Raw genomic sequence first — 20,429 nt, 5'->3', positions numbered from 1 at the left:
TGTTGTGTGCCGAATGAAGAGCAGTATGCCGCAAGAATTTTTCAAATCGGTTCATTACGAGCTGAGAAAAACAACAATTTGTAGCGGCGCGAAACCATGATGCGAGGAGGCGAGTTTCAAACCCTTGCCACTCGCCGCATGTAGGCTTCGCAAGCCGAATCCCTTCCCTGCCCTCTTCACTTGGCACATACGCATGAACACGTCATGCGCATGCATGGTCACGTGTGCATGACGTGCACGAGCCAGCCCGAGCACGCGAGCGGCGTTGCACGGCCGCTACCTTTTTAACGCGATAGCGTTAAAGAGCTCGTATCGCAGAAATTCCGCCGTCAGCGTCGGCGCCGTTGGTTGTGAGCGAAAAATCATCACCTTGTCCGTGACCGAAAAATCGAAAAGGCTGCAAATAAAATAAATAATAAAAATGTTGGGTCCGAGTGAGAATCGAACCCAGGACGTCTGCGAGACAAGCAGGTGTTCTACCACACAGCCACGCCTCTGCTTGGAGTTGCACTGAAACTAACTTTCATGCTTCCCAAAAATAAGTGTCCTGTGTACAGGTGTCACAGTACGAGATGTAATATCGCAGTAGTATTGCGTGGTACAAGCGTACATTGCCATCGGGCGTCACACCATGTCAATATCATAACGACTTGGTGGTTTAAAGACAGCCACCCATTACAAAAAGCACACACATTACTGCGCGTATTCCCTTAAGACCACGTAGTGGGTGCATCGTAACTTCGAAAAAGTTTCTCACGCATAATTGCTCCTGGTTTAAAGCATGCTACCCATTACATAAGGCACACACCTTAGTGCGCGCATTCTGTTGGACACTCGTAGTGTTCGAAGTGCGCACTAGGGGCAGGATATCGCTATCGCGTTCAACTCTTAAAGGCGAAGCTTAAGCGTCCCCCAATTTTTTTTTTATGTAGCGGCTGTGGGCGTTGTGTCAGCGTTCTCTGTGGTGTACTGCCTGTTTCTGCCAGACAGGAATGAAAGTTGCGACATTTGTACGGGCACGAGAGTGGCGGTATCATGAGCCAGTGCCGCATTAGCGTTTACTTGGACGCGGTAGAATAAACGAGCATAATGAGTGCTCGAACGCGCCAGAACATTACTTTCGTTTCCAGGGCTGGCGTCTGCTCGATGCGCTAACCACGGGGACACGAACGCATGGGAAACAGAGGCACATTAACCCCGCATCTCGCTGCAATTCACGAAAAAAAAAAATGAAAAACACGCACACATTCCTTTTGTGTGTCTCATTATTTCTCTCAATTTTTATTAATCTATTCAAGCAACAAATTACACAAACCACACATGCCGTGCCAAATAATTATCACAGTGTCACGTGCTACTGTTGGCGACGTCAGAGCACAGTCGTCTACGTAGAGGAGCGACTCACAGCACTACCATCTACATAGGGCCATTTTCTCATGTACGTCATCCCCTCATTCTCTGGGCGCGCGCCCGCGAGAGGAAGGGCAAACAGCATTCACCTTGAAATTTGACCCACTCCCGCGGCGGCGCATAGCGTTGCTAATTTTGGCAGACGTGATCGTGAAATCATGTTCTCAAAACATGAAACATGAAATTAACATGAAATTCATGAAATTAACAACAATCACCACAGCACACTGCATACGGGCACTCTTAACAATAAGACGAATATAACACAGCATAAATGAAGACTTTTAGAAGGAGTTCATTTATGAATTTGGAAGGTATCCACAATATTACGTACCTTATTTGTGAACCCCAAGAAATTAACAAAAGGCTAACTTACATTGGTGCAACTGCCACGTGTATGGTAGTGTTAACAAATGCTCAGGGTGGTTGATGTACGACTACTTGTATGTTCGAAAAGTTGTACCATAATGAAGACAGGTACAAAAAAAAATCCAGATGTATTAATGAAAAAAAAAAACTTCCCAGCTGAAGAGATTTTTGTTCATGGCCAGAGAACCCTGAGCCAATGCCTTGTTGGTGTGATTGCTCTACCATCAAAGCTGACCACGAGGAACACAAATATTATCACAAGGCCAAGTTGGTGGCCAGCTTGAAACTCAGTGGCAGCGAATAAGCGAATAATTTTTCCTGTGAGCAATTGCAGTGAATGCACCATTAGTTTGGATCCATTCTCTGTATCGATACATTAAAAACCAGCCAAATGAGCAAATACGAGAACTTCAAGAAATGCAACATCAGCAAAATGAGAAAAAATGTAGCAGTGCAATGGAGGAATTGTAATGTCTCTCTGCATTTTACATCATAGAACTGACAGGGTTCATAGCAACATTGAAGAAAAAAATTCAAGGGTTTTTAAGGACTTTCAAGCACCTAACGAAGAATTTTCAAATACGTGAAACAACACTTGCTGAGATCATAGAAAAAGAAAACGCCAGCTTTTAGAGCATGAAGCACATCCTTCATTGCACACAAGCCAAAGCAGGCACTTTTTCACAATTAATAGCTAACTAAAGGAATTCTCACAGTACCTTTCTCGCTCATATTTTGTTTACACCGCTTTCTGCAGGTTTCAGTATTCTTCTGCTAGTTTGCTTAAACCGATTCACCTCACAATATGGATGTATTGCGTGAGCGTGTGTGTACGCGACACACACACAAAATGTGCATTGCCAGCCTTAGAATTTTTTAACCTTATATGAATATATATACAGTAAAAGCTCGTTAATTCGACACCCGTTAATTCGGAAATTCGGATAATTCGGACGGCTCTATTGGTCCCGGCCGAAGTGCATGTTAATCTATGGGACCAAACCTTCATTAATTCGTCAGAATTGGGCTCCGCACCGCTTAATTCGGACAAATTCTGACGTCTGCCGCTACACAAATGTGTGGTAAAGCAGCGCTGGCACCACTGGGGCGAAACCGAAACTTGAGTGACATCGCCATCGTCATCAACTAGTGGGGGCGATCGCGGCGTCACCGAACGACCGAACGTCGGCGTCTTTTTTCTTCGCTCCACTCCGACGCCATTTTCCCGTTGTGACCGTGTTTACATGTGAGGCCCGAGCATGCGGCAGTAGCCGACGGTGGCATCGACGAGGTGTCAGCCGAGTCCACCGACGGTGACTGCCCGACCTTCGATGCTGTCCTTCCCACAGATATGACCCTTCAGGACTACATCGCGATTGATAATTGTGTCGCCACGACTGGTCTCCTGCCCGATCAAGAAATTGTTAATGATGTCGCGACCTCATCGCACTTCACGGGAAGTCTCGGAGGCGCTTTTGATATTAGAGGGCGTTTGCCTGAGCACTTCCGACAGTTTGCGTGCTGTTGGCTATTTGGAAAAGTTAAGAAAAATTGTAATGTAAGCCGGAATCTGCGTGAAAACGCAGACGACCATTACAAAATACTTCAGCAAATAAAGGTATGCTTCTCCAACTTGATTTTAATGTTTTTCCTGTTCATTCGTTAATTCGGCATTCCGTTAATTCGGACATTTTTTCCGGTCCCGTGAAATCCGAATTAACGAGCTTTTACTGTAGATGGCATAATCGCTGCTAATATAACACAAAAACACAGGAAAGAAACACAAACATGACAACATGGACAGCGCTTCCAACTTACTTTATGTCATTTTAGGGGCAATTATGTCACATAGCAACTACCAACTAGGTGATGAACACGTTCATCTGATGAGCATATATGCACACACACTCACACATCTGCAAAGGGGTCGGGCACCCTTCCATCTCCCACTGCCACAAAATAAAACCCTCGTTATCCCTCTGATCAAAAGTAGGCTAGTGCGAACATAACTTTATAGGCTCAAAGTGAATGGCAATTAGTGTTGAATAATTTTGAAGTGAATTCAAATAGTAGTAGGATTTGAATTGTAGTAGGATGAAAATTACACGTGGAAAAATAATTTAAGTTTCAAAATTTCTCATACTTAGGCAATATAAGATGCTAATAAAAAGAATGACTGAAGTGCAGAAGTGTGGCTTCGCGCTGGGACGGAGTTCCCCTGACAAGGTGGTTTCTTGGCACAGCAGTCCCGTGTTGCAGTGCAACCATCTTTATGGAGGGTTACACGTGGTAAAATATGCCTATCCATTCTTTTTAAATACTTTCAAATATTAAATTAATGTCATAGCGAATTGGGACCGTGTAATATGAGCTCGATTATTCGCACAGAACTATCCAAAATGCAACTGCCAGAAATTGGCTCAACAAAAGTGTATTGACAAAATTCAGGGACATTTAAGGACCTACAAAAATTTAAGGGTTTTCAAGGCCTTGAAAATGCTATTTGAAAATTCCAGGGCTTTCAAGGGTTTCAAGGACCACTACGAACCCTGACTGAATCACCACAAGGAAAGCTGAACTGTAGGGCTTCCAGTAAACTTTTTATAGTGAGAGCATTTTTAAAAGCAAAATTTGGACTTATTCACAGATAATGGCTACTGGATGGTGAAACGTTTTGTATATTCCACAGTTTCTTTTTTCTTTTTTAGGTACACTCAAACTCAAACAAGTGCTCTTCAGTTTCAATCTGTAACCTTGATTTTTTTAAATATTTTGTGCCACTACACAGAGCTTATTTGTCACCCAAAAAACATATTCACTCTGCTTTCTATTTATCCAGCATAAAATTACGTCTCTAATAGTTCATTCAGGAATAAAAAATTTTGTATAACCTACAAGAAACAGCCATTTTCCTCCCAGTAGGAAGAGTTAATGTCATGCTGAGATGTAGGACACTGCCTGATTCAGCGAGGATAAATGAGTACTACACATTATTGCAAATAGGCTGCTCAATGACATATGGGACTGGGGATATTTCATGGTGTTAAAGAAGCTATCTTAAAACCAAATTTTATTTCTTAGATTACATTACTAAGCCAGTACGAAGCAGAGGAACCTGATGCAGTATTCATGTATACCAAACAGAGCAGCACACCACTGAATGGCTTACTCTTCAACGGTCGCCAGAATGATCTTAAACACCAAGTCTTTCTGTCCTGCCCTGTTTCTCAATATTTTGTGGGTTTGCCTCAGGTGCAGATGCAAAACTGAAGGTCAGTTTCAGTTTGGCAAATTTGCAGCATCCACGGTCAGACGCTCTTTCTTGTGTGTATGCATGTGTCTCCAAATACTTCTGGAACTATACCTTGAAAATAGCTAAAGCACCTTCACTTGCGTGCTACTTTTGAACAAATAAACATCATCGTAAAGGTTTTTTTACTGCACTGACAAACACTGACAAAGAAGATGGTGGAAGACTGGACATGCGCAGATCCGCGAACGCCCAGTTGAAGCTATCTTAAAACCAAATTTTATTTCTTAGATTACATTACTAAGCCAGTACGAAGCAGAGGAACCTGATGCAGTATTCATGCATACCAAACAGAGCAGCACACCACTGAATGGCTTACACTTCAACGGTCGCCAGAATGATCCTAAACACCAAGTCTTTCTGTCCTGCCCTGCTTCTCAATATTTTGTGGGTTTGTCTCAGGTGCAGATGCAAAACTGAAGGTCAGTTTCAGTTTGGCAAATTTGCAGCATCCATGGTCAGACGCTCTTTCGTGTGTGTATGCATGTGTCTCCAAATACTTCCGGAACTATACCTTGAAAATAGCTAAAGCACCTTCACTTGCGTGCTACTTTTGAACAAATAAACATCATCGTAAAGGTTTTTTACTGCACTAACAAACACTGACAAAGAAGAGGGTGGAAGACTGGACATGCGCAGATCTGCGAATGCCCAGTTGAAGCTATCTTAAAACCAAATTTTATTTCTTAGATTACATTACTAAGCCAGTACGAAGCAGAGGAACCTGATGCAGTATTCATGTATACCAAACAGAGCAGCACACCACTGAATGGCTTACTCTTCAACGGTCGCCAGAATGATCCTAAACACCAAGTCTTTCTGTCCTGCCCTGCTTCTCAATATTTTGTGGGTTTGTCTCAGGTGCAGATGCAAAACTGAAGGTCAGTTTCAGTTTGGCAAATTTGCAGCATCCATGGTCAGACGCTCTTTCTTGTGTGTATGCATGTGTCTCCAAATACTTCTGGAACTATACCTTGAAAATAGCTAAAGCACCTTCACTTGCGTGCTACTTTTGAACAAATAAACATCATCGTAAAGGTTTTTTACTGCACTAACAAACACGGACAAAGAAGAGGGTGGAAGACTGGACATGCGCACATCTGTGAACACACAGTCCTCCGCCTTCTTTAAAAACCTTTAAGATGAGCATCAACCAACTAAATTAGCCCGACTTGTTGCCCTACTTCAATAAACACCAATAATGAACAAAAGTGCTGTAACAGTATTTGGAAGAGAACTATGGAGGACCTGAAATTCTAGAAGAAACAGCTGAACAAATTTGCACGATAGTTTGCACAACTTCTGCTTCTAGTCCTGGTACAACTACTGAAGCAAAAGTTGTACCAGGTCTTGCATTTTTCAATTTTTCATTCAATTTTCGTTTTCACTTATGTGTTGTGCTGAACGCATGGCACATCCTCAAGTTTTGTGAGAAGGTGTAAGAAATGAGCCAGTTGGTAGACTACAAACAGCAATAGATGTCCTAATAAATATCATTGAAATTTAGGGATAATAGCTAGAGCAGACATACTCATAAACATGGTAATCTCATGAGCACTGCATTGTGTGGCAAACGTATGCGGCCCTTCGACGTGTTCATCCCCGAACTCACTTTCCAGTTTTTCTTTCCATTGCTAATTATAGTGAGGGCATGTAAAACAGTATAAATTTATATGGACGCTGAAGAGCAATGTTTTCTAGCAGTTCTGAATGGAAATTTGAGAAAATCAACTGCCAAATATCAATGAAAACGTAATAAAATGAGAAATTTCAGTCTGTTTGGCAACAAGTCCAGTTACATAATTTGCTCATGCATGCCATATGGGACATGGCAGCATTACACTTGGTGCGTGATCATGTTGAAATTAATGATAAAGAGAAGAGCAGTACATGGTAGACGCATTTAGTGTTGAGTGCAGTTCTCATTAAGCAAAAGCCTACAGCACAGTGCATAATTTTGATGGAATGCAAACATGCTGAGATTCACGAGATAATAAATTGCTTAGTCTAAATCAACAGGCCGCATAAAAGCAAGAGATGCTCACACCATGGCGGGTAACTATTTTGCATAAGTGAGCTCGCCAGAGTTTGTTCAGAAGAACACATTTCGAACTAGTCGGTTGGTCATTAAAGGTAAAAACAACGTAGGTCCTACTGGCAGATGCCTAAATAAAAGATTGTCAGCGCACAAGTATAATGTGACAGTGCGAATTTCAGGCCATCTGGGTATCCACTGCCGAGATTGTGAATGCTCGCGTAGGTTCAGTAACACAAGCATGCTGTGCAGGTATGCTGATTAAGTTACTCAAGAAATCTCGAACCTAAGAGGCAGCTACGTGAGTACCCCTTCCATAAGGAGTTACATTTGCTAACGAAAGAGGGATAATTATGGTTCTTTTTAGGTATCTGCTTAGAACCTGTGTCTATTAGGCTTTGCACCTTTTGTTGACCTTTTGTTGTTTTGATACTTGGTTTGATACTGTGGTGTCCAAACAATAAGACTTCAGTTGTTAGTCAGCACCTGTGCTTCGCGTTCCTTCATCTGTCCTTTTAAAGTGTGTGCTGTTTTTGCATTGTGATTTGTTCAGGAACCTGGTGGTCTGCACAACACCAGCAACACATGAATAACATAGATGAGTCTCTATTAGAATAAGCCTCTCCAAGTAGACTGTAACAACTGTCGCTTATGCTTCGAAGTGATTTGTTCCGAAGCGATAACCGATTATATCTTTTTCATTCAGGTTCAGTTCTAAGCAAAATTTCAGTTCAGGTACTGTTTTGAATTCAGGTTCGGTTTGGACATCCTGGTCAAAACATCACCCTTCGGCAGAACTTATGAAAGGAGAAGCGAACCCTTGAACGTGCCAACAGTTTTGGTAGTTTGCAAATTCAGATGCACGAAACAATCTGGAAAAATATCATTAAAAAAGAAAGAAAAAAGAAAAAGAAAAGGTTTCACAGCCTTTCAGCATCGCACAAAACAAGTCACAATAGAAATACGAGTTCTTCAAGGTAACTATAATACCTTAAATAACATGTTACCTTTTCTTCCATGAGCTGCTGAATAGGATGCCTGAAGTGGTGGGCCTTGAGAACGGACGCATCCTCAAAGTTGCCATCATGGCTTTTCACAAGCTCTCGTATGATTCCAACATCCTGATTGTCACTGTCTTTTTTTAGTTTATCTTGCTGCGCTGTAAAATCATGTAACACACGAAAAAATGCACGTTTTTCCAGTGGCCATTCATCCAGTAGAGCGACAGCCAAAAATTGCTTACTACCCAAGTCATTTCCACATGTTACAAACATATATGAAACAACATGCTTAGAAATACTGAGATGACAGAAGAATACTTTAGGTGAAGATTACTTGGATAAATTGTCAAATGGAACACTCAGGACGTGCTATTGTATGCCTAAACCTGGCCAGCAAACCAAATTGTCAGTAAGTACAATTAGTACTACCAATGTAATATCCCAAAATAACCGTTACAACTCTCTTACAAGTTCATCCCAGTACACATTAAAAGTGTACAGGGTCTTCAAACGAAGCATTCACGAAAAATGAAGTGTGATCATTTAGGAAACTAGCTCAAAAGCTTTTCCTACTCGTGCTAACGCAGGCTGACTTTTTCTTTTTTCAATTATAGACAAATTTACTGTAAGACATCTCTCTCCAATGTCCTGTATCAGCAAGTAAAATTCAGATGGTAAAGCTCATTTGTTCTTGCAATCCAATACAGATAGCAGTTTATTTCTTCATGAAAGGTCTTCTTTCTAGCACTAGGTCCTGCTGCTCAAAAAAAAAAAAAGAATCGGAACTTAGTCTCTGCCCTTCAGAAACATATTGTTACACAGTACGATGCATGACTTCATAGCTCGAAGTGACCTAGCAAGTTGAGTGGCCCGAATGATACGGCAACTAACGAATGAACATCACCAATACTTGTTTGATGAATGTTCTATATTACATGTACTGAAAGAAGTGAAGAAGAATAAATGGGAGAGCAGCATCACACATTGGGAATAGGAGCCTGCATAAACTCTGCAACTAGTGACCACTGTTAAGAATACAAACCTATGTATGAACTGTAAGCCTATGTAAACTATGCCATTATTCATCACTTAAAGTTAAGCTGCTTTCTTGTTTATCCTTTACTTTTTATACTTCACTAATTTTGATCTGTCACATCTAATAACCCCATGACCACAAGTAAATCACAAAATGATGGTGCAGATCGACGTGAATAAAGCAGTGAATATTACGTTAGCAGTATCAAAGATAGGCATACAAAGTACATCCCGATACAAGGGTCAAAAGTAAGGAACCAAGGAGGTTACAATAGTTGAAGACCCTGACGACAGCACTGCTACAAGTGCTTCAAGTGCCCCTTGTAGCAGTGCTGCAGCAGCACTGTTCTCAAGGCGCACTTGGATTTCTTAAAAAAAGAATTGCAAGAACATCACAAGTGGTTATTTGAATGCATTGGAGAGCGTGCAGTAAAATAAAAAAAAAGCTGCACTTGTGCTAACTATTATGTGCAAGACTAACACTCTCATTTGGCCAGTAGTTTGAGAGAAACACAAGAAACATGGTCAGCCCAAATGGATTGCTCATCTTAGCAGCTCGGGTAAGCAGACTTCAAAACTGAACTCGATAATAAGGGGGGAAAAAAGAGAAAAAAAAGCACTTTGTATACTACAGCATGAATAATCATACCTAGACTTAAATTATTGTACTGATGCTCAGCTAGCAAAAAAAAAAATAATAATAATACTTCAGCATATCTGGGGGAAAAAAATGTGTCAAAAATGCAATTCGCAAAGTGTGTGTGTGTTTTTTTTAACATATAATTTACATACAATTAAATTTAGGAGAAAAATCCTCCCACAGACAGAAACTAAAGCCCCTCCATGCGTTTTCCGCCGGCTAGGTTAAGTAGCGCCAACTCGTCCGCCCCCTCTCCCTTTACACCGGTTCCCCGCCTAGCTGAAGCTGAAGTGCCGCCATGATGTTTCTGCTGCTTTCCGGTTGATGCACCTGCCCCATGCCCGCCCATGCCCTCGCGACGCAGAAACACCGAGCGAAAACACGCTCGGCGGCAGGCAGTTTACGACGAACTTCAAAACAACAACACTTGCGAAATGGAGAAGCAAATATGTGCTTTCTCGCGTGTGCACATGCGTGCGCAGAAACAAGATGGCATGAAAAAGCGGAAGGAAGTGGCTCAAGAACTTCCTTCCGGAAGCTCCGGAACCGGAAGTGGGCGTCGTCGTCGAACAATAGATGGCGGTACTTAAAAAAGCGGCAGTAGACGCGATGGAGGGGCTTTAACAGAAACAAGAACTGATAACATGCTTCCACATGAATAGCACTAAGCGTTTGTAACAATGCATTTTTCTACGAAGAAACTAGGAGAGCGAAATTCGGCCACACAAAAATGATGACATAAGCGAATGAAAGTGCTTTTTCATCAAACCAGTCTGTTTGCCATTTGAATTTAAAAAAACACACACATACATTTCGAGTATTACAAGGATAAATATAAATAAGCTTACATAATATGCTCAATGGCAATTTTATATTTTTACCTTTCTGTGTTCACACAGGATAGAATATTCTTTTCAAGGTTTAATCTTTTTCACTGCTTGCATATTTATTTAGAAAAAGAGCTTTTCTTTTTGTGGTTCAACTAACACAACTTTTACCTTTCCTGACAATTGTATCAACTTCCACAAGCTATACCTAAAGACAACAATATGATTGTCAAACATCAGCCTACTGCTAATAATCCTTCAAAATTGGCCTTGCCCTTATCAAGGCCCCACCAATTACTGTTGATTGGATTCACAAGAGGCTCACTAATATTGACATCAAAGAGATTGCAAGAATGAACTAAGCTTACAAAACTAATAGTAATGCAGTTACAAGTTCAAGCATTATTTAGGTTGTACAGTTCTTTATTGTTCTCTGTCTCGTAAGAAAGGAAGAAAGAGAAGACTGCATTTTACAGCCATTGCAACTCACACAAGCACTAAGATGAATAATATCAAGAATTCCAAGTGATGCTGCTGTCAAAGACAAATAAAACTCATCACAGATGTACAATATGCCTGTATGCATCCACCAAGCACTGCAAGACTAACCTTCGTAAAATTTAGGATCGAGGAGGTCTGTACGCTTTGCAGCTAAGGCTGCGCAATAGCCATAGTCGATACAACACAACAAGAGGTGGTAGCAGTTGACAAGGTCACAGCAGATGGCCGAGAAACGACCTGTAAATAAAGAACAATAACGGCTGTTACGAAATTTCATGTTGCCTCTTTGTCCCATTATGACACTGGCATTTAAATGATGGCGGGAAAAAAATCTTGGAAGCAAAGTTATCGAAGCACCAGCCGGTCGTAAATATTTCACTGGACAAAGTTCCTAGATTGCAACACAAAACACACTATTGGAAACAAGAACTTGATAAGTGACGCCGCTACAGTGGCCAAGTCAGGCCCCGTTATGGGGAAAAGAGCGGGTGCATCACATGGAAAAGAAGAGTAAGAAGCCCCAGAGAGATGGAGAAAAAGAAAAAGAAAAACAGGAGTAGTTTAGTTAGGGTTCACAAAGTCAAGTCATTTGCTTCTCTCTCTTGCTCTCTTCACTATACACGTCCAATGTCTTCGTGGGAATGTTGAGTTACTTGTGTTTTAATTGGTCTTAGATATCTTCCATATTACTTCTTACACTACAGTATAATCTCAATGAAAGGAACTGTTCCTTAAACAAAACACCATTCTCACAGTTGGGCTTTGCATTCATGCAAAGCCATTTCTTTAAGGGATATTTCTTAAGGGGATAATGAGCAAAAATCAGACATCGAAATTCTACTCGGAAGACACTACTGTTCCGATAAACAGAGTTTATTCCACATATTTTTGAACAGTTGGCTGTATTTTTGGAGGACTGACAGCGTGTGGCGGCTGCAAGCTAGCGCGACTCGCGAGCTGTGACGTCACGTCACCGCGGCAAATAAAGGGTGTATGTGTGACTTCCCTTTCTCTACTTCTCCTTTACATCCCACTCTCCCCCTTCCGCAAAGGCGCTGTGACATGCCCCCTTCTTTAGGGGCTCAGGAGCGTTGTTCGCTGCCGGCGCCGTTATGGTTATTTATGAATGTAGCATAATGTTGCGTTAAAGGCAACATTATGCTACATTCATAAATTACTAGGGGTGTGCGTATTTTTGAAATTCTGAATATGAATAGAATATTTTCCTTATTCGAAGCATATTCGATTTGAAAAATGCATATTCATATTTTCCTGAATATTTAGCCACAGTCGAATGCACTGTTAAGAGGCAAATGTTCGCACAAATCTGAATGTCTGAACAAGTTACGAATCATGAGTGCTATACATCCTTCTTTTTAAAGTAAAACATAGCTAATATCTATGCATTTCCCACCTACAATAATGAAAACACAATTGCAACAAATCCCAAAACGAGCCTTGTAGAGAATCGTCTTATGCCTACTGGTCAGTGTGCCCCGCGATTCTTATTTATCGCATAAAATTTTAACTGTGCCTCTGGATTCTGTGCAAGCATTACATTGCATCCTGCTGCCTCAATTCCAAGTGAGAGGGTCTTCCCCACTTGCAAATTTTGTAACAATGCGCAGTGAGTAAGGGCTTACTTTCAGAACATATCAAGCAGTTAGCTTTTCTGTAGGGTGATTTACAATTACAGTAGACTCTCAGTAAATGGAAATCTCTTCAACGGAACTGCTGCTGAAACAGAACAGCTGCTTCTAATATGATTGGTTTCGCACTTGCATTCTGTGCCTCTCTTCATCTCTCAGTAAACGGAACTCCTCCTAAGTGGAACATGTTTTCCTGGTCCCTTCAGGTTCTGTTTAATGAGAGTCTACTGTAGTGCCTTACCAGAAGTCTCTTCAGCATGCTGCGGTCTAGTGAAATGCAGTTTTATTCACTTATTTTATAACAGTAAGAAAAGCTATTCAGAAGTGTTGACTGTCAGGCCAGTTGGCGCAGCATTGCAATGTCATTGAGCGAAAAAACAATAGAGGAGGAAAACGTGGTGGACAGGACACCGTCTGCCCCGTCCACCATATTTTCCTCACCGTTTTTTCGCTCAACAACTTCAAAAGAGAAGCTATTACTTCCTGTTTTGCTACTTTTTAACGATACACACATATTCAATATTTGATTTGATACTCGAAGACAGTTTTTGGCCTCATTCATATTAGATTCATATTCAAAAATTTCAATATTCACACATCCCTATGAATTACCACTCTGGAGTACCAAAGAGGTCATATTTGGTAGGCCAGAAGGGCAAATAAATAAAGGATGGTTGGTGCTGCACAGGATGGGAACAAACAGCATTAGAGAGTGGAAGATGATAGAACAATATACGAGGCAGTGAAGTCCAGTCTCTAGTGCTGTTTGTTCCCGTCCTAATGACATACCAACCAGGACCGTCAGGTACTCCCGTGATGCTATGTAATTCCTGCACAAGTTGCCCACGACATTAATGACTTGGATTCCATCATTTTGAGGCTAGCTAACTGCTTAAGTGCACTGGGCACAAGAATATTTCAATAATGGCTTTGGCAATTTACTACTACACAAACGTCCCTAGCTAGACAAAATTAGTCATGAACACTCCATCACAGAATCCCTCACAGACCCTGTACTGCTCTCAAACATTAAATCCCATTAACCAATGAAGTAATCGGGTGCAAAAGTTCAGTATAACTTGGCCCCTAAGTTCAATAGCAACAATCAACTTTTTACACTAGGGAAACATGAACGGCTTTTCATTAATACTCTCCCTGTGTAAACTGACAATTTTTTATTATTGACAGCATAACAGCTGTAAGATCAAATTAAAGGCACAGCCATGACACGAGAATGTTTTTTTCTCATATCAAACACCAAGGCAACAGTAAGAAAAATGCTCACCTTTGATGTACACATACAGTGTCCAGATGAAATGAAACATGTCATTTGAACTGCACTGAGCAGGTCTAGCAAAGAAAAAGCATGTTTGGTGTCACAAAAGTTGTCATACCACAGTTTGCTGATAAATGAAAACATATCATGTACTAACAGACACTACACCACCCAAAACACAAGGTTGTTACCAAGCTCACTAATCAGTTTCTTTTTTTTTTTTTCCAAGAGACTCCCTGCAACACCAGATACCCAATTAAGAAATCCCTTACTCAATGAGCAAACAAGTTATGCCACAGACATCAGTGTAGAGGTGTTACGCCATATAATGAACCAACCTAATGTACAACCACAGCCTCCAAGGTTACTGTGAAAGAAGAGGGGGTTTAAATGCCGTGTAATATCGGTAAACTCTATTTACCAGTAGGTATAAAAACCCGAAGAACGTTGAATTCCACATCAACACAGAAATTCTACCAGTGTACGCACCCTTCACGTCACCTCCACTCATTACGAAAATGCTTTTTAAAGGGGCCCTGCAACAATTTTTCAGCATGGTCAGAAAGCGCTGCTGATCGGTAGTCGAGGCTCCTGAGAACATGTGAGCCAAACATTATAGCACAGCACACGGTCTGGAAATTACAATTAATTTTCAAGGTCCACTAGAAATCGTGGCCTCTTCTTTTTACAAATGATGCGACATACCCAAGTGACTGTGCCACATACCAAAATTCATGGATATTGGCTGATTTGAGCAGTGTGAGCTGCATAGTTACCGAGGCTGCTGTGGGAGGCCGCCACATGCCCGCACGCACTAACGGTAAGCTACACGTTTGAAAAAAAAAAAAAAAAAAGTGCTGAAGGTCATGATGCGAGCGTGACGCAACTTCTTTCCTCCCTGCCAACCCTCCCAGCTCAGCTTCCAAAGCGCTCGTCAGGACGAGAGAAGAGAGAAAGCAATGACAGCGTGCGACAAATCTCTGCAACTCCGCTCGTACTTGACGGATTCTGAAAATTCTTGCGGCGGTCAATTTATGAGACAATAAACTCCTTTAATGAAGCCATTGGATGGTTACTTGGAAAAGTGTTGCAGGGCCCCTTTAGTACTTGAAATTACTGTGAAAGGTCAAAGCTCGGGATAATGCAGTCATAGGCTACTTGAATGCAAAAGCGAGAGAAATTTGGCTGGAGAATATGCTACTTAAAACTATAGCATCAACTCTTGTTATCAAAGCAAGGTCCACATAGATAGAGGAACGAAATGGTTTTCTAAGAACATACAATCTCTCTCTTCCAAAACATTAGTAATGAAAGTGAACATGAAAAAGTTCCAATAAAAAAAAGAAACAAGATGAATGTATTATGTTCACAGTGTACTACTACTAATGCGCAGCATCTAAATGTGCTAGTGTAAAGTGCAGTGATCTAAGGTCAGTAGTCTGGGAACATTAGGCCAACTAGAAAGCAATCACAGAAAAAGCAGTCAGGTTCAGGCTGTTGCTATCCCACAAATATGAGACCTTTCAACACTATATTAAAGACTGTGCTTAGAATCCCTTTGTATTGGGTAAGGAAGGCAGCCCACATGGGCTGCTTTTGCTTGTATTTGTATGCATTTATGAGTATGTGAAAGTGGGAGGGAGGGGCTTTGAATTTTGGTGGAAGGGCACATAAGTGGGACTATCTTTTGTCACAGAGGCAATCGCTGGTCACACTTTGGTCATCTGGGTGGGGCTTAAGTAGTATCGGACTATAGACGTGCTTAGGTGGAGTTAGCCAAATCTCATTACCCACACGACTGATATCCAGAGAAATGTGCTACTCTGCCCCTGCAAGTATGCCACGCCACCAGGTCACTATGTAATTCGGCATGCACAGGCAGTGACTGAAGCCCTTGCCGCAGCCAACCCAAGCCTTACAAGCTGTGAACAGAATTATAACGCCTCAAAGCTAAAGCTTGGCACCTTACAAAACAGAGTTAGTTTCGCTCCAAGCATGCACGTACACATAAACATGTACTTGCACACAAAAATACATCTTTCATACTCCTGTTCACCATATTATACTGGGGACGCATGAACTGTTTAGTCTACAGTCCCTTCCACAATATTTTAATATTCCAATACATATAATAATATTCTAATACTGATACCCCTCCGAACACTAATAATCCAGCTTGCATTTCTAGCCACACAGGTTGAAAGCAACTTGGCTAAAGTTACTGAAAATATGGTGGCAACTTCTTCATCTGATATTGATCCATCACAGAACGATGTAAAGTGAGCTGTATAGACCCTTTCGCTGCTTACAAACACAGCTGCTGTACGGCTTCCGGTTTTGTGCGCCGGCATTGCCTAGTAGCATTGGCGGGGAACACAAGCCTTAGCGAGTAGCCCGCACATTTTCAACACATTTCTCCCTATGTCTGGCCAAATATTTAAAATAAATATTCTTCTAAGCTGCGCAGGCAGCATTACAAGAGTTAGGCCTTCACTTTATGCGCCTTCCTTTTACCTGAAAGCGGAAAAAGAGTTTTTCCTTATTCTGGCACTACATAAAAAATACGCTTTCTGCTTCGGCGTTAGAGAGTGATAATTGAAGTGACCGGAAGTTTCTTGGGTGCAACACGTGTTGCTTCTATCGCAATACTGAAACCGACCGAAAAGGCGAATAAGAAATGCAGAATTGCAGAACAAAGAATGACATAAATTTTCAGAAGGTAGTTAATACCTGTGAACCCTCCGTTTCACAGCCTTGATGGAACGACGCTGAGCAGTGGTTTGGTGCTCCTTGAATACGCTGGTGAAGATCTGGACGTATTTTTCATAAATTTTTGCGGTGACACAGAAGCTCTTCTCTATAGTTTCAATGCGTTGTCGCATCCGCTCATTCAAATTAGCCATATCTGCCCACTTTTTCATCTTTGTAAAGAAATCTAGCAAGCTGTAAAGAAAGTATGGTGTTAATTAACAAACACAAGTCACAAAAAATTGTAACAAGATTGTCCTTACAATTGTTTCATTAGTGAAGGAAAGAAGATTACTTTCAAGGGCTCGTTTTTCTTTGTTAGACACAATATTAATGAGAACTAACAGACAATAATGCCAGGGAAAGGAATATTTTAAACCTTATTTGCAGGATGTTTTGACCTACAAACAACTTCAACTTTAAAGTTGCCTCGACGTCAGGCTTTTATGCAATAATGCTAGAGGATCACATTTGGCCTCTTTGGCATTTAGTTAAAATGACAAGAAGCAAGGAGTTCCACTGCAAAAATTCACTAACAAAAACTCTACCTTGGAGGACAAACTATAAGACGAACGTGCTCTCTCAGATTCTCCCGTTTTTTTAGTTCGCAATAACAGTGACACTTCGGCTTAATGCGACTTAATTAAAGGCCAAATATTAGCCCCTGTTGCCTGGACCACTGCAAAACAGTGTTATCTAAACTAGGTCAGCCAAGGCAATAAGCACCCAAGCAATCTATTCCCCTGGCTTCTAGTGGTAACTTGTGATCTATTTATCATCAGATCAAGTAAAATTAACTTGACAAAACTCACCATGCCTTAAACACAAAGCTACTGAGCCCTTTATCACCTATTTTACATTTTAAAAACCTTTAATTAGCCTGATTAAACTCAGTATAATTAGTACCGACATGACACTAAACTTTAAAACATGATGTTAATGTTTTTATTTGTTTACACAATAATAAAAAGAAAACTGGACAGTGATGCCATCCACCCAAATTTCCTGTGCAATCAGATCATTAGAGTTTCATGGGATATCACTAGTTCTGTGGAATCAGTGCTGGGCAGTATCGAAGATACATGTATCTTAGATACTATCTTAGATACTCTTGGGGTATCTTGTATCTGTATCGCGATACGTCTCGCAAGAGGTGTATCAGTATCTGTATTTCCGATACATTGAAGAATGTATCGTGTATCTAAAGATACAAGATACCGCGATCGCACCATCACCGTGCGAAACAATAAACGTTGGCTGAACGACGCTTCTCAAGCTGATGCGGCTGCCACTAAATCACCAGAATAAAACTAAAGGCAGTGACATTATTTCATCTTTCCATCATAGTTTCGCTGCGAGAATAGAGGATCAGCTCTGAGCATCCCTGTTGGCGGAGCAGAGTCACGCGGTGGCGCTCGCGTCGTCTCGATAGACAAGCGTGCGAACGTACGCCCAGCCGACCTTTTGTTTTATCGCTTTATCTTTTTAGTTGTGTCAATACCGTGACACTTGGTGTATGACATACTGCCGCTAGTAAAAACACACACACAAGAGAAACACGAACCGGACGACAAAAGCGGCAGTATGTCATACAGCAAGCAATACCAACTAGGCCAAGAAGAAGTTCTCCTCAAGTGACACTTGGCACTTAGCAACTGTCCTGTGCCGCGTACTCCAATGCGCACGGCGTCTCTCGCACACAATCTGATGCTTCTGTGCCATTAGCGAAGTTTGTCTTGCGCGGTGCTTCGTTACGAATTCTGAAGAATGCAAGCATGGGGGATTGCATTGCGTCTAGTGGCTTTCACACATCGGAGATTTGAAGGATCTCGTGGATGTAAGTTTGACTTACATGCACTAAGATTAACTTATATGCAAATAATATTCCAACAGCTATAGCACCACCGGTACCGATGGTGGATCTAACAGAACAAGCATTCACATAACAGCTATCTTGGCGTACGTTTCTCTTTCTTTTATTCAAAGAGTTTTAAAATCATAATTTGATTATTAGCAGAAGTTATTTCTTAGCTGTCCTTCTTTTACAATCCGTACATTACATATGATTCTATATAGTTTCTTTCCGGTCTCCTTTCTGCAATATGCCTTTAACGCGCTGCCAAGGTAAGCTCTCTGATTTATTCTTGCTTTTAACTGTCTGCGTCATTTCTGCTACTGTTTACATACTCCTAGTCCACTTGAATTTACTGTTATGTAAAGGCGATGTTGGGAGCAAATATATTATAATCCGGGCGCGCCTGGCGTGCACAGTAACAAAAATTCTGCTTACTACTAAGTAAAATCGTGAAATTGAGTTTCCATTATAATAACACAAATTATTAGGATTCATTTTAAGTATGCTAGCAAATGTATTCGAGAAGCATTGTTCTACCAAATGCTCCGTTTTTCTCATGAGCGTCCGAACGAGCCGTTTTACGCTATTTTCCATAGGCACTGAATTTAATTCTCATATTATTAGGGGTTACCCTCCACCGTGGTCTAGTGGTTATGGTGCTTGACTGCTGATCCGAAGGTCGCGGCGGCCGCATTACGATGGAGGGAAAATGCTAGAGGCCCGTGTGCTTATATTTAGGTTTCTATATTTGGAACCCCAGGTGGTAAAAATTTCTGGAGCCCTCCATTACAGCATCCTTCATAATCATATCGTGGTTCTGGGACGTCAAACGCAACAATTATCACTAGCTCTTGGGGCTGCTGCCTGTACCGTGTTTCTATGCTTATTCGCTGTGGCTGATACGCAACCGCTTTTCTATTTTACTTAGATATTTTTGTTTTCCTTGTTTAGACTTCCCTAAATTCTTTTACTGTTACTAATCACCAGGTAATCGGAGCTATAAGTCGCATTAGTCTGAATAGCGGTTGTGTCCTGTGGCGCTTTGTGCCACTGTACAATACGTCAGAATCGTTTGCGGCACATGTTCTTAGTGACGTACACGTCCGGTGATCCGTTATTGCGAAAACCGTAATACGTTTCGGGCAAGGTAGAACTCCACAGTGGTATTTGCACCATCGTGTGCCGGCTTCTTATTGAAGTCCTTATGATCACATGGCAACCCACTAGCTGGTCGGCAAGCAGAGCAGCGAGTCCCATCAATTACAAAAGCGACAAGCAAAAACCGCTATCAGCGATGTGTGTAAAGAGATGTGAAGTTAAGCAGCTAAAGCAATGCCATTAAATTGCTTCGGAATGAAACTAAATACCTTGAGCAAGAAGTACAAAACTTATCTTTGCCCAGCCCTGTGTGGAATGAACCACTTTCAAGCTAAAGCTATATTACATTTTGCAAGTGGTCAACGACATGAAATAATTATCGATGATTTTTGCGCAAACTTTACAAAAAGTGACTGGGAACAGAGTAAGAGCACACAAACGGCACATATGAGCGCAACATGAAATAGTCATATGATGATACTGTAGGTAGCTCAGCTTACGGGGCAACAGTTTTATGGTGTTTATTGGCGCAAGGGCCATTGGATGGCCAAAGAGTGCCAGGTGGGGTGACAGTTTTAAAAAGATCAAGACATGATTTGTTTTGCAAGCTGAATTTGCTCCCTGGGCCTATAATATTTCAAACTAACTCGTTGCTCAATCCGGCTTTCAAAGTGT

At 41.4% G+C, this 20,429-nt stretch overlaps 1 protein-coding gene across 2 annotated transcripts in view; it reads right to left on the bottom strand.

Annotated features, from left to right (window-relative positions):
• The window catches only part of LOC119374909 (retinoblastoma-like protein 1), a 102,600-nt gene that overhangs the window by 80,658 nt on the left and 1,513 nt on the right, over positions 1-20,429 (bottom strand). For both annotated transcript variants that reach the window (XM_037645113.2, XM_037645120.2), the window contains exons 3-6: positions 16,784-16,996; positions 14,063-14,127; positions 11,237-11,365; positions 8,132-8,283 (exon numbers count right to left, since the gene is read on the bottom strand). In XM_037645113.2, the coding sequence (XP_037501041.1) occupies positions 8,132-8,283; positions 11,237-11,365; positions 14,063-14,127; positions 16,784-16,996 (559 nt within the window). The remainder of the gene's footprint in view (positions 1-8,131; positions 8,284-11,236; positions 11,366-14,062; positions 14,128-16,783; positions 16,997-20,429) is intronic.

Source organism: Rhipicephalus sanguineus, chromosome 1 (genome assembly GCF_013339695.2).
Source record: "Rhipicephalus sanguineus isolate Rsan-2018 chromosome 1, BIME_Rsan_1.4, whole genome shotgun sequence".
NCBI classification, from domain to species: Eukaryota; Metazoa; Arthropoda; class Arachnida; order Ixodida; family Ixodidae; genus Rhipicephalus; species Rhipicephalus sanguineus.
The sequence above is the reverse complement of the archived record's forward strand: the minus strand, read 5'-3'. Positions and strand labels throughout refer to the sequence as shown.